Source organism: Urocampus carinirostris, chromosome 5, assembly GCF_059441175.1.
Source record: "Urocampus carinirostris isolate Australia breed hairy pipefish chromosome 5, RoL_Ucar_1.0, whole genome shotgun sequence".
Taxonomy (NCBI): Eukaryota; Metazoa; Chordata; class Actinopteri; order Syngnathiformes; family Syngnathidae; genus Urocampus; species Urocampus carinirostris.
The window spans coordinates 45,937,992-45,951,100 of record NC_142353.1 but is presented as its reverse complement, the minus strand read 5'-3'; the positions used below and the strand labels follow the sequence as shown (position 1 = coordinate 45,951,100).

Genomic DNA, 13,109 nt, shown 5'->3' with positions numbered 1-13,109 from the left:
GAAAAACTCAAATGTGAGCCTCATTAAAGCTTTAACTTTCATTAAACCAGTTTTACAGATCTAAAATGAAATATTCTTCTCTATCAAGTATGGGATCACAATGCCCGACTGAGTTCAAAGAGCCTATCTATTCATATTTTCCACCTCCCTATCTGAGTTAATAATCCGTATTCCTACTACGGAACGCATTAGGCCGGAAGAGGGGGTCGCGGGCGGGGTGGACGAGTGATTTCGCAGGCCTGCTGGCAGTTTTCTCTCTTTCCAGGATGAAAATGGTGAAATTAAGAAAAGGACCTTTTCCAATCCAGTCCAAATCCCAAACCATAGTTCCAAAAAGACGAAAAAGGAATCGTTTTTTCGAAAACATTTAAGATTTTCCCGTAGTTGGACGCGCAAGGAACGGAGCGTACCTTGGGCGGCGTACTGGGAGGTTCCGTCTTGGAGAAGAACGTTATAGAAGGGCTGTTCGGCGCCGTTGGGGAGCTGCTGGACCCTCATGGTGGCCATCCACTCCTGGCTCATGGCGCATTTGGGGTCCCACCCGTAGACCAAGCAGTCATACCCCGACCTGTAAGCGGGAGAGAATGAGGGAGGGGCTCCTCAGAAAGGGGGCGGGGCCTCACCTTTTGTGCCTCATCAGCAGGCCCACCGAGTAGCGGACTTCCCCGTTTTCGGGGGCTCCCCTCCGCTTGGCCTCAGGGGGGGCCGGGTTCTGCTTGTGTTGGATGTGCTCCAGGGTGTGCTGCACCAGGTAGCCCACCGCGCCGTGCTGGTTGGGGTCCAGGGCCTGGATTTTTTGCAAAATGTCCAGGACCTGCGCCGGCGGCAAAAAGGTCAAGTCGCGTCGCGAGTTTTTTCCCTTCCGGTGCTCCGGAACACCACGCGGGCGCACCTTTTCGGGCCAGATGCCCAAGTGGAAGTAGAGCCGGGCCTGCAGCAGAAGGTAGGGCACGTTGTCGGGGTTGAAGGTCAGGAAAAGGTCAAGCGTGTCCCTCAGGAGCTGGTACGACTTGTCTTTGCTTTCCCTGAAGAACACCCGAGAAATCGAAAAAAAAAGCGCTCAACTTGGTGTCTTTTCCATCAGGCACATTTTCAGGCAACTAAAGCTCCCGGGACGGTGTGTGTGAACTAGTTTTATTCGAAGCAGTTACAGTTATAATTGAAAATAAAAACATAGTGAGAAGATGATAATGAAGTGACTTCAAAGTCTCCAGTGTTAGTAAATTCTCAAAACATGAATTTGGTCTTGCATTTATTGCAAAATTTTGGTTGGAGGGACATCTCAGATCTCAGTTTGTCATAGCCCATGTAGCATGTATGTCAAGGTATCACTGTAATAGTTGGCAATATAGCTTAGCTAGATGATTTAGGTAGGAAGATATATAGACAGAAAGAAAATGGGTATCTAGTGTGCTCATAAGATTATTATAGTTGGAAAAGGTAGAGAATAGAATATTCTTTCTCATTGAACGTTGTAAAACATTGCAGGCAATGAAATTAGACATGACATTCCAGGATAAATGGGTAATGAAGACTACAGAGACGTAGATAGATTTTATCTTTATGAATAGGGAGCTCTGCACGGCGGAGCAGTGGTTAGCGCGTGTGCGGCATAGTTCTGAGGTCATGAGAGCGAACCCCCCTGTGTGGAGTTTGCATGTTCTCCCTGTGGGTTTCCTCCGGGCACTCAGGGTTTCCTCCCACATTTCTCAAAACATGCATGTCAGGTGTAGTGGCCGGTCCAAATTGTCCCTAGGTGTGAATGAGCGAGTGACCTGTCTGTGCTTGTGTGCCCTGTTACCAGTTGAGGGTGTCCCCTGGCCACTGCCCGAAGATAGCTGGGATGGGCGCCAGCAACCCCGCGACCCTACTGAGGATAAGCGGTGTGGATAATGGATGGATGGATGATAGGGAGCTAGCAAACTTGGCAAGTTAAGGCAGCAAACTAACAACCCAGGGGCGGCAGTGGCTCAGGAGGCAGAGCACTTGGGATCAAGAAATCGCAGTTCGAATCCCGGCTCCTACTATTACATCTTGAAGTGTCCTTGGGTAAGACACTGAACCCCCAATACACAGGTTAGCGCCTTACATGGCTGCACGGCTGCTATTGGGAAATGTGAAGCACACTGTAAAGCGCTTTGGGAAGTCTTGACTTGAAAAGCGCTGTAGAAATGCAGATCATTTCATCATTTTTGACCAGCTCGGTAGCCCAGATGGTAGGGCGCCCGCTCCGAGACCGGGAGGTCGCCGGTTCAAGCCTCGGCCGAGTCATACCTAAGACTTACAACATTGGTACTCATTGCCTCCCTGCTTGGCGCTCGGCATCAAGGGTTGGAATTGGGGGGTTTGCTCACCTAATGACTAAAATGGCGGCGCCCTGTTTGGCTGCGGCTGCATCGGCTCGCTACATTTTAACTGTACGGGTCAGGTGGATCCACAACGTTCTGTGAAATGAAATGATCTGCATTTCTCTAGCGCTTTTCAAGTCAATGACTTCCCAAAGCGCTTTACATTGTGCTTCACATTTCCCAATAGCGGCCGTGATCTGTGCAGCCATGTAAGGCGCTAACCTGCTTATTGTGTGCATTGTTACAAAGAATGACAATAAAAGTCAATTCTATTCTATTCTATTCTTCTATTCTATTCATTAGCCAAATAGCTAGGTAGCTAAACGAGTAACTAAACATACGAAAAAAGACTGTTTTAATTTTCCTTATACGATGTTTTTTGCAGGCTCGTTCCTCCGCTTTCTATTGGCTACATTTGCTAGCGAACCCCCACTTGCCAAAGTGGGTCTAAAAGTTGCGGCCCGATTGCCATTTGCGGCCCTCGAGACAATCGCGATCAATGTACGCCCGCCCTCCATAACGGTTGGCTAGCTCCTTCCCGGTTTGACAAACGGCAGTGCGTACACCTCACAGACTAAACGTTTACACAATTAAGCAGATTCCATCGGTCGTTTTCTTTGCAAACAGATGGAAATATAGTTTCTTTAAAACGAGGTGCTGCCGTGAACCGAAGCTTATAGGACATCGGATGCGTATTCCACGTCACTTTCGGTGAGTTCTCCCGACCTCGTTCGGACCCCGGTTCTGGCGCCCCCCCCGACGTACCCTTTTCCGATGTTGAGCAGGTTCCCGACCATCCTGAGCAGAACCTCGGTAGCGCCGACGGCGGCGTAGCAATCGTCGGCGGGCCTCTGGCCGAGCAGATACTCGCACTCCCGGGCCGTCAGCTGCTTGCCTTGCCCGAAGGCGTCCACGTACGCGTAATCGCCCACGTCGTCGCTGCCGACCGGAAAAACGTTCATTCGGACGATTGCCGTTCGGCCTCGGCCCGGTCGGCCCGGCCCTACCCTGCCAGCTCGTGTCGCCATCTTAGCAGGAAGTGTCCGGGGAAGTTGACGGGCTCCAATTGGACGCCCAATCGCTGCGCTAGCGTCAGGTAGAGCACCGATAGGCTGATCGGGATGCCCTTACGACGGAGCAGCACCTAAGGGGTGTAAAAACAAGACAGATAGTTGGCAAGACGGCTGTACAGCTAGAGACATGCGAATGCTTTCCAATTTTCAGTATTGTCAATTGGCTAAATAACGAGCAAAACATATTGGTGGCAAAATAGAAATATAACTAGATATCCTGATAGCGAGAAAAATAGATAGCAAAATAACTAGAAAGATAGCTGGCAACACAGATGGCAAAATAACAAGAACATGGAAGATAGCTAGATAACCAGCAGGGCAGTTTGTAAGACAGTTAGCGAGCAGGACAGCGAGCAAGATATTTAAATAGTTATGAAAATGGCTCGCAATAAAGCTAGCAAATCAACTAGCAAGTTAGCAGGGTTAGGTAGGGTTACTTTAACTGGATTACTTTCAATGACTTTTGGATGACTCCAATAGCAAATATGCTCATAAAAGACAAAATAAACTAAATAGGAATAAAATGAGTAAATTTTGTGCAGGCTTGGGGAGTAACGGAATACATGGAACAGCAAAAATGATGTTTGGATTGATTTTCATTTTGTTTCTGTCGCATTTGATCTTCGTTTTGCCGGAGATCAAAGAGATCAAAGCCAGGAGAGAAAGCTTACCACGTGTTGTGAGTCATCATTTTATTCATATTGCGTTTCTTTTGTCTTTTATTAGCATATTTGGTATTGGAGTCATCCAAAAGTCATTGAATGTAATCCAGTTAAAGTAACCCAACCCCACCCTGCAAGTTAGATCGCTAGATAGCTAGACAGCCATCAAAATAGCTAGCTGGAAAATAGCTAGCAGGACAGCTAGCGAAATATCAGCCATTAAGATAGCTAAATAGACAGCTAGCTATGTAGCTAGCTATGTAAAACGGAAAGTGACCTGTTGTATGTAGGAGTTGGCGGGGTTGTAGTAATCCGACTGGTCGCCCTTGAAGTGCATCTGATGGTACAAAACGGCGTTGAGGGCGCCGAGGACCTGCCGCTGAAGCTCAAAGTCCTCCAGCAGGGGGCGCTCTCCGAGGCTGGGGTGCGCCGGGTTCTTCAGGCGCAGATTCTTTTTCACCTTGTCGACGATCTCCTCCACTTGCGCCCGGATCCCCTCCAGCGTCACTTCGGCCAGCGGGTTGCAGTAGCGCTCCACCAGGACCGCCCCTAACCCAAAAAATAAACGCCCCCCCGAAAAGTCTCAGTTGCGTTTAAAATGGTCGGAATCCTCAATGATGCCACAAAACAGAAGAACGCAGGACGGGGCATCCTCGCCTTGAACTTTTTGGCTTGACGGAGTTCAATAAGATGTATTTGGGCCACTTGTGACGTTCATTTATGCATTTCTAAAACCTTCCGCCATCAGACCGTTGAGGAGGAAATGCACGTCTTCACCGCTCACTTTTCATCGGAAAGTGGAACCCCTTAACATTCCTGTCAAATCGGCCTGAAAAGCCAATCCCAGACGTACCCAAAGTCAATTGAACGCCGTTCTTGAACCCTTTGGAGAATCTGTGCGACAATAGCTTGTATCCTTACCCGGTCCCAGGTCAAATTGCATCACAATCTGAAAAACTAGATTTTACACATTTTTCTAAAGTCACGGCGCTTCCAAAAGTAGCCAGCAGGAGACGAAAGCAATAAAAACTCTGCAAATGTGTATTTCACCTAAGCCAAATTGTTGACGTTGTGAAAAGTTGTAAATGTTTGACTTCTTAACAGAAGTCAATCCATGATTGTGCACACTTGCGCGTAATAATCACATATTGCTTTGCGCATCATTTTATTCCGGTACTTAAAATATTGCATATATTTATGATGGATATTTGGTTGGCTAACCAATGTGTCAATCATCATTGGAATGGGTCACGACTGGCTGAAGATATTCAGACCTATTAAGGGCGAGATCAGTTGGATCAAACAGGCCCGTTTAGGTTAATGGGGACTGTGGACCGTGAAACAAAGCCTGCTATTGGCCGATGGTGGTGTCAATCAAAAGGTCAGAGGCTAATGACCTCATTGGGAATACATTTTACATTTACTTTGAAAGGGAGTTTGAGAAAATGAACAATTTACAAAAAGGAACATCCAACGAAGCAGATTTCTGTATATCTATCGGAAGTCAATATTCGACACAGTTTGGATTCTCTGGAATGTCGCGAATGTAACAAAGTCATTTTTGCAGACATTCGACTCGTTTGATGACAGCCGGTGACGTCGTCGGTGAGTTATACCGGCTTTATGGTTCTGGGGTCTCTCGTCTTAGACTGATGCTGTTTCCGTGAGGAGTAAACATAGTCTGGTTATATTCATGAGAGTCCATAGAACCCAACAGGGTAAAATATTGACTCCAAAACACACCAATGATCATGCGCACAGATAATCAATAAAAAAAAAAAATCATCCTAAAAGCGTTCCTGCATCGTTTCACTTTCTTTGTTGCAATCCATCTGTTCCTCCCCATAACTCCCATTTAGAAGTAAACAAACTTTCCAATATGGCCGTTAGCTTCTGACCTTTCAATTGACACGCCTCTCGAGCAATCGCAAGCTTTTTCACAGTCCTTAGCCCGCGATAGCCTATGGGGGCCGATATTGAAAATAAACGGACCTACTTCGGCTTAAAAATCTTAAGCCAACGGTGACCGATTCAAATGACGATGGACACGTAGGTCGGCAACCTAAACCTTTGCATATTTCCAACGTGTATTTAAATCAAAGCTGAAAATAGACGTGCGTAGTGCAACTTTGACTTGGAATTATCATCAAGTGTGCACAACTCTTGTCACAATGTCTGACAAGTGGCCAAAGGGTGTTGTCAACCGATGGTCTCCAAATGGCCACTTTTGCCAACGGCCCTTAGAAAAATGTGTGAGATACAATGTCTAGGTTTTCAAATTTGTGATCAAAGATACCAGGTAAGGCTTCAAGCTACTTTCTCACATTTTTCCCAGTTGAAATGCCCGTGCGACACTTATCTGCAGGCATTTCATTGCAATCTTGTCAAAACCTGAGAGTGTTCCATTTGAAGAGACCAGAAGCGTCCATAGTCTCCAAATGGTTGAAGAACAGCATTTCATCGACTTGACGTCTTAGGTTGAGATTTGAAGCCAATTTTACGGGATTGTTCAAAGTGATGAAATTCAGAAAAATGTTTTTGACCTTCTAGGAGAGACTGTCGCTCAGGCGGCTGCTCCAGGAAGTTCCTGAGGGCCCGCAGGATGTTCTTCTGCCTCAGGCTGTGAAGGATCTTCTTTGCCACGTACTTCAAGGTCAGGCTTTTCCTAGGCGGGACAACCACAAGGGGACCTTTTAATTCCCTGCTCTGGGGTCTCCCCAAAACAAAGATCGCCATCTATCGCAAAATTCAGCAGCATGTGTGCCGCGAGGGGTGGGCTCACATGACAGCGTTTGTTCCCTGTCCATTTACGAATAGAAATTTCAAAGCGATAAAGAAAAATAATACGACTTCCGGCGTCACTTGGAGGTCTGCAATATGGTTGTCTCACACAATTGCATGTCCAATCTTTCTCCATCCATGTTGAAGAATTAACAAGGCAATGCCGGACTTTTTTTAAGCGTTATCTGATGTAGAAAAAAAAACAACATCTTGTAATAGTTCAGACATATATCAAGTTGACGTACTTTGTTTTCGTGAACGGATTGCCACGTGGTCTCAATGCATTGTCATGTACTTTTGCAGTTTTCAACATCCGGAGAAGGAATTAAAGCTCACGTCCCCTGCGGTCGCGGTCCTTTAGTGGTTTAGCTCAGTGTCGTATCGATGATGTCTGATCTGCTTTAAAGGCAGGGGTCTCGAACTCTGCCGGGGGCCCATTGCAGCCCGCAAGATGATAGTTTGAGGCCCCCGCCTTAATATGAAAGTTAATCGGACAGTGTGTATTATTTTCCCACTAGATATCGCTGTACTCTGTCGTGCCGTCAAAAACGAGTGCTAAACGCACAACGGGGGGAGACAAAATACGGAGACTCAAAGTGACCAAAACGCACCTTATTCAAGCAGAGTCACTTTTATCCGTGACACCTTTAATCACAAATTGTCTCGAAAAAAAAAGACTGCCCGGGCCACAAAAACACCCTCCCCTGATCTGAAACCATCATGCAGGCAAAGGAAAACTCAAAGCCTCCTCAACACAAATTACCTTTTGAAATGAAATGAAATAGGAAGAAAAGAAAAAGATGAAAAAAAAAAGAAAAAGGAAAAATGAAAATAAGACAAGATAAATGAAAATAGAAAATTGCAATTGTTTTATGTATTTTTTTCTCTCCAATTCCTTTCTTTTCACCATTGTCCTTTTAGCTTTATTTTCCCCTACTTTTTTGAAATTCCCGTTTTTCTTTTTTGCCCCTTCTTTTTGTCTTTCGTTGAGAAAGGCTGGGTAAAACGGGAAGAAAAGGGTGTTTTTTGTTCACTTTCTGTCTCCGTAGATAGGAGTCTTCGTATTTGGTTGCACTACACATGAGAGAGACATCTATAGGACAAACATAAAACACTGTCTTTTTAGGAAGAGTGGAACGTTTTGATCACTGTTGCTTTTGTGAGAAAAAAAAAAAAACATTTGGTCCCACCTCACCTGGACCCTAGCTCCCAATGCCCCCATCTCAGTTGACTTTAAGACCCCTTGTCTTAGGGTATCAAGTCATTCAATGGACCAAAAGGTTCAAATCAATAGCTCGTCATGCTCGCCGCCACTCCATCTTAGCTGAAAACAAAAAGAGAAGAGGCAAAAGCGGAGTGTAACCTTTTGTCGGTGTGGAGGATAAAGAGCAGCTCGTCCTCGCAGAAATGTTCCGGCATCCCCAGCGACTCCATCTCGGCGAAGCTGTCGCCCAGCAGCTGACCGATGGCCGGCTGCCACAGAGAAAAACCCCGTCATTTTTTGGACTCCAACCCGGCCGAATCCGTCCCTTTGGGTTTGGCCGCACGCACCGCTTCCATGAAGAAGCGCTTGGAAATGGACTCCACCGTCCGCCGGATCTGGAGGGTGACCCGATGGCGCGTTTTGTACTCTCGCAGCCAATCGCAGCTCTCGTTCTGCGGGTACGGCCTCTGCGACCGAGGCCATCTGGGACAAAAAGAAGCCATTTTCTTTCAAGACAACAATAGATACCCGGCTTTGACCTCGGCTTCCTCCCCGCGTTGCCGTCATTTCGTCCGTCGAAAATGTTTAAAAATGAAATGTCAAATATGTCACAGTACTAGCTCATAAGCACATCATTAGTATAGAAGAAGAAAATACTTCAAATAAAAAAGAATGATGTGCTTCATGTTTTCATTTTTTACAGCGCAATCTTAAACCGCTTTGTGAAACAAATTATTAAATGTACTGTGCTACCTCATTAGTATATAAAAATCGACTGCCACCGACCGATATGGATGACTCTTAAAGTTCCTCGTCTGAAGATTGCAAAAATACTGAATAATGGCCTGATTTTTTGGAAAAGATAAAATTGGGCACATTCCAGCGGCACACGAGACAAGGTCTCACGGCACACCGGTTGAAAAACACTGGTATAACCGACCAATTTATCTTCCACTATTTTTGTTCATCGATCAACTTAAAAATGAATGTGAATAACAAGCGTTTCGTTGGCTGGGTTAAAACGGGGTGCGCAAACACACACTGACACACGAAGCAGAAGAGGAGGGGCGCTAACGTAAAGCCTCTAAATAACACGGCGCGCAACTGAAAAGCTCTAAATTTCGGGTCATTTTGAAAATGTTAATCATTATTATCTTGCCGTGCGCTCGCGTGTCATAGGTTGCCGACCCCGGTGTCAGGGAATCGACCGATTAAGAGGAGGGGGATAACCCGGAATGATTTGCTGTAAAAGATGAATACAGTGGAACCTCGCTAGCTCGCGGTTCCACTTTTGCGGGTTCAGAGCTTCGCGGATCTAAAAAAATATACCTTACCTTCTCAATAAGAGCATTTATTGACTTGAGCAAGCGCAAGCTTATGTCGACTGAAGACACGGTTGGCCACTCTTATTGTGAAGGGGAGGCCCTGACACAATGCTTAGTCATTGCCGCTTCGCTCACCACCCCCTCCTACAACTCCTCCCACCTCACCCCCTTCTTATGTGGCGCTCAGTTGGAGAAACTGGGACGCGATGGTAGTATATTCTCTTCTGTCACATTTGATCTCAAGTTTGACTTTATTATACCAAAAGCGAGCGGTTGTTTGCACTACCTAAACACGGCTGATTGTGCGCGGTTTCGTGTATTTGTTGTAAAAGCCGTTCGATGCCGCTCGCTAAAGTATGTTGTTATTGTCAGAAGGTAGCTCTTTCACTTCCTTTAAAATGAACACGGACCATTTTTTTGAACTGTTGTTTCCCAAAACGCTTCACAAACACTCATCAAATATCACATTTTCACTGTTTTTATTTTCAAGATGTAACCGGTAGTGTTAACAAACGAAATAAACTGCGATGGCTGCATGTGGTTGAGAGCGGTTAATACAATCATACTAAATGGTTGGTAGTGGTTTCGCCGCAATCCTATTCCGTGTAAATTGATGATGTAAGACATGGCTACCCTTGTGGGTCATGTTTTGCTCCATTCAGTTCCAGTGTGAAGAGTTCTGGATGAGTCACCCAAAAACTCCTTGCCATCATGCCAGCGATCACTTGGGTTTAATGGCGGGGGGGATACAGGAATACCTGTATACGCCTTTTGAAGCATTTTTGAAGGGGCGCCGCTACTTCGCGGATTTTCAGTTTTCGCGGGTGGTCTCGGTCCCCATTAACCGCCATAACCGAGGGATTACTGTAATTGGAGCAAAATCTATTTCATGAATCGAAAAGGAAACAAAGAATATGTCTTATAACTTTGAATAGTTCTCTGAAAACGTTTACAGTACATCAATCAGAATTTCAACACAACTAGCACTTCAACCAAAAACAGTGCAGGAAATAAAATGAGGTCTAGCAGAATCTTGTATAAGAGGTACACAAAACCAAAATAGCGCATTTTCACCAGCACATAAAAGTCTCCGATTTTCTTCAAATTGTGCGACGGGCCCTATAGTGCGGTGCGCCCCGTGTCTCGCGCCCTTCACTCTGCAGATCTTGATGCTCGATTCTCATTTGTTTTTGAGAGACGGTCCACGTTTCCAATCAAATGTGACTCCTGCTTGTGCAGAAGAGGACACATACATTGTTTGCGGAAGTACTCCCGGATGCTACAGTCGTAGCGTTCCTAGTGGGATAATTGTGCTACCGGAGGCTGAAGACAGTTTTACACCACGATATGAATTCAATCCCAAAGCTCACTTTTCCCTCCAAATAATCCTCTCTGCTTTTTCGTACGCCACGGAGTGATTTCGACGCTATGGGGAAGAAAATGGAAACCGAACAGCCGCGATGGAATCGAAGACGAATGAATCGAAGGTCGACAAGTGGAGGCAGCTGAAAAACCAACTCCGACAAGTTTTTATATCCCCGTGTTTTACTTTGTAAATCGATACTCAAATAAACGTCAACTTAACTCGGTTTGCTCCTGTATGTTTGTCTGTGTTGTGCCCCCAAAAAAATCACAGACATGCTTAAGTAACAAATTCATGTTATGATAATTTATCAGTGTTCCCCTGAACGTGCTTTCCTAAAATAAATTACCGAGACTTTTTACGCAACCCCTTATGGCAAACACGCTTTTCTATGACAGACGCAGGCATATTGAGGCGAGTTAGCAGAGCTGCCGTTCTAATGTCATTGTACCCGATTCAGTGGCTCCGCCCCTGATCTCTTATCCAATCAGAAGAGTAGCGAGGAGTAGGAGCATATGTCGACTTCGGCAGGTGAATTGTGATTTATTCTGTAGAGTGAAACCATCTTTATATTGTTTTACGGTTGACATTCGCTGTGAACAAAATACTTGCAGTACAGTAGGCTATTTCTACTTGACCAGTTGTCTCAGGTTGGGAGAGATGGATTTGATTTCTCAAACTCACGTTTCTGTCTGTTATTGTTGACGGTTTAATTTTTGTAGCCCTTTAAGTGTGGCTAAATGTGTTGCTGGTGGGGTGCAGTAAATATGACATGGTCCTATAACACAACTACCTGTCTGGTAATATTGTTTGGAACATTTTAAATTATTTGACATAAGAATTTTGTTAGTTACTTTCCCCGATTACTAGCTACTTTGACTATAGAGTAACAGTTACTACTTCAAAAAATAGTGAGTAATAATAACTTTTTAAAGTAATGCGCCCAACACTGCTGGTATATTAGCTCTTATCATAACATGAGTTGGTCAATCAAGCGTGTTTGTGATTGAGAGAGGGCATCATAAGGACACTTAAGTGGAAGGCCGAGTGATGAGCGGTTACCAAAACAGTAGTTTGTCAATCGCACTTTTCACTTCACAGGCTCTGTTGAAATTTCCTCGCACTTTTTAGGTCAAGTCACGACGGTTGACGTTTCTATTTATTTATTTATTTATTGTGAGAAGAATTAGGGAGCTATTTAACTCTGTATGTATTGCTGCTAGGCCTAATTTGATTTTCTGCACTGTTAGTTCTTGGTCGACGTGAATACTCATGTATTTACTGTAAAAGGATTCAGAGAGCTACTCAAATTTGATTTGAAATGATAAAAAATGGCTCTCTTTCCTTTAGCATTGTTAATAATGTATTCTGCCAAATTCGAAGCCTCTACAAGAAATGAATCTCAGTTATCGGTCTCCTCCTGATACTAATCATCGGTATCAGCATTGAAAAACTCATCTCGCTCTCGCCTTCCTCGAATTCCACCAAGTTCCGAGGAGTGTTGTGTCCAATTGACATGATTTTCTAGGAAACGGGTTCCTTCCGGGGCAGCACAGTGGTTAGCGCGTGTGGGGCACAGTTCTGAGGTGGTGAGATCGAACCTTCCTGCGTGGAGTTTGCACGTTCACCCCGTGCTTGCGTGGGTTTCCTCCCACATTCCAAAAGAATGCATGTCAGGTGAATTGGCCTAACCAAAATCTCCCTAGATGCGAATGAGCGAGCGAATTGCCTGTCCCTGTGTGCCCCGCGACTGGCAAGCAGTCGAGGGTGTCCCCGGCCCGAAGATAGCTGGGATGGGCTCCAGCACCCCCCGCGACCCTACTGAGGATAAGCGGTGCAGATCATGGACGGATGGGTCTCCGCCCAATACTAATAATCGGTATCAGCCTTGAAAAACACATCTCGCTCGCTCCTTACTCGAATTCCACTAAGTTTCGAGGAGTGTTGTGTCCAATTGACATGATTTTCTTCCGCCATTTTGCCCTTTTCACAACCCAAGATGAAGCCAAACGAGCTCCACCTGACATGAAGCTTCCCAATCATGATGAAAAGCACGATATCCTCCCCCCAAATAGTCCTTCAACGGTGAATCACCTGAGTTTGTACTGATGCTCCCAGACTTTGCCTCGTTGGTGGCAAACGTTGCGCAGGCGCAGACAGCAGCAGGAAACGTTGCAGACGTCGACGTGTTCCAGGCCCGGCGAGCACAAAATGTGTTCCAGCAACTCGTTGGGCAACTCGGTCAACTTGGAGCCGTTGTCGGCGTCGTCGGGCGTCCCGTTGGCCGTCGAAGGCGGCCTTTCGGCGGAGACGCGGGCCGCCATCTTTTCGATGGACCCTAATGACGTTATCG

At 45.7% G+C, this 13,109-nt stretch overlaps 1 protein-coding gene across 4 annotated transcripts in view; it reads right to left on the bottom strand.

Annotated features, from left to right (window-relative positions):
* Nucleotides 1-13,109, bottom strand: part of fbxo21 (F-box protein 21) — a 27,655-nt gene extending 14,546 nt beyond the window's left edge. For 3 of the 4 annotated variants that reach the window (XM_088336982.1, XM_088336983.1, XM_088336981.1), the window contains exons 1-9: nucleotides 12,851-13,109; nucleotides 8,416-8,551; nucleotides 8,228-8,337; nucleotides 6,627-6,748; nucleotides 4,361-4,632; nucleotides 3,356-3,492; nucleotides 3,114-3,287; nucleotides 624-1,025; nucleotides 411-568 (exon numbers count right to left, since the gene is read on the bottom strand). In XM_088336982.1, coding sequence (XP_088193108.1) covers nucleotides 411-568; nucleotides 624-1,025; nucleotides 3,114-3,287; nucleotides 3,356-3,492; nucleotides 4,361-4,632; nucleotides 6,627-6,748; nucleotides 8,228-8,337; nucleotides 8,416-8,551; nucleotides 12,851-13,080 — 1,741 coding nt within the window. In that variant the 5' untranslated portion in view covers nucleotides 13,081-13,109. The remainder of the gene's footprint in view (nucleotides 1-410; nucleotides 569-623; nucleotides 1,026-3,113; nucleotides 3,288-3,355; nucleotides 3,493-4,360; nucleotides 4,633-6,626; nucleotides 6,749-8,227; nucleotides 8,338-8,415; nucleotides 8,552-12,850) is intronic. The other variant, XM_088336984.1, reaches the window with a different exon arrangement.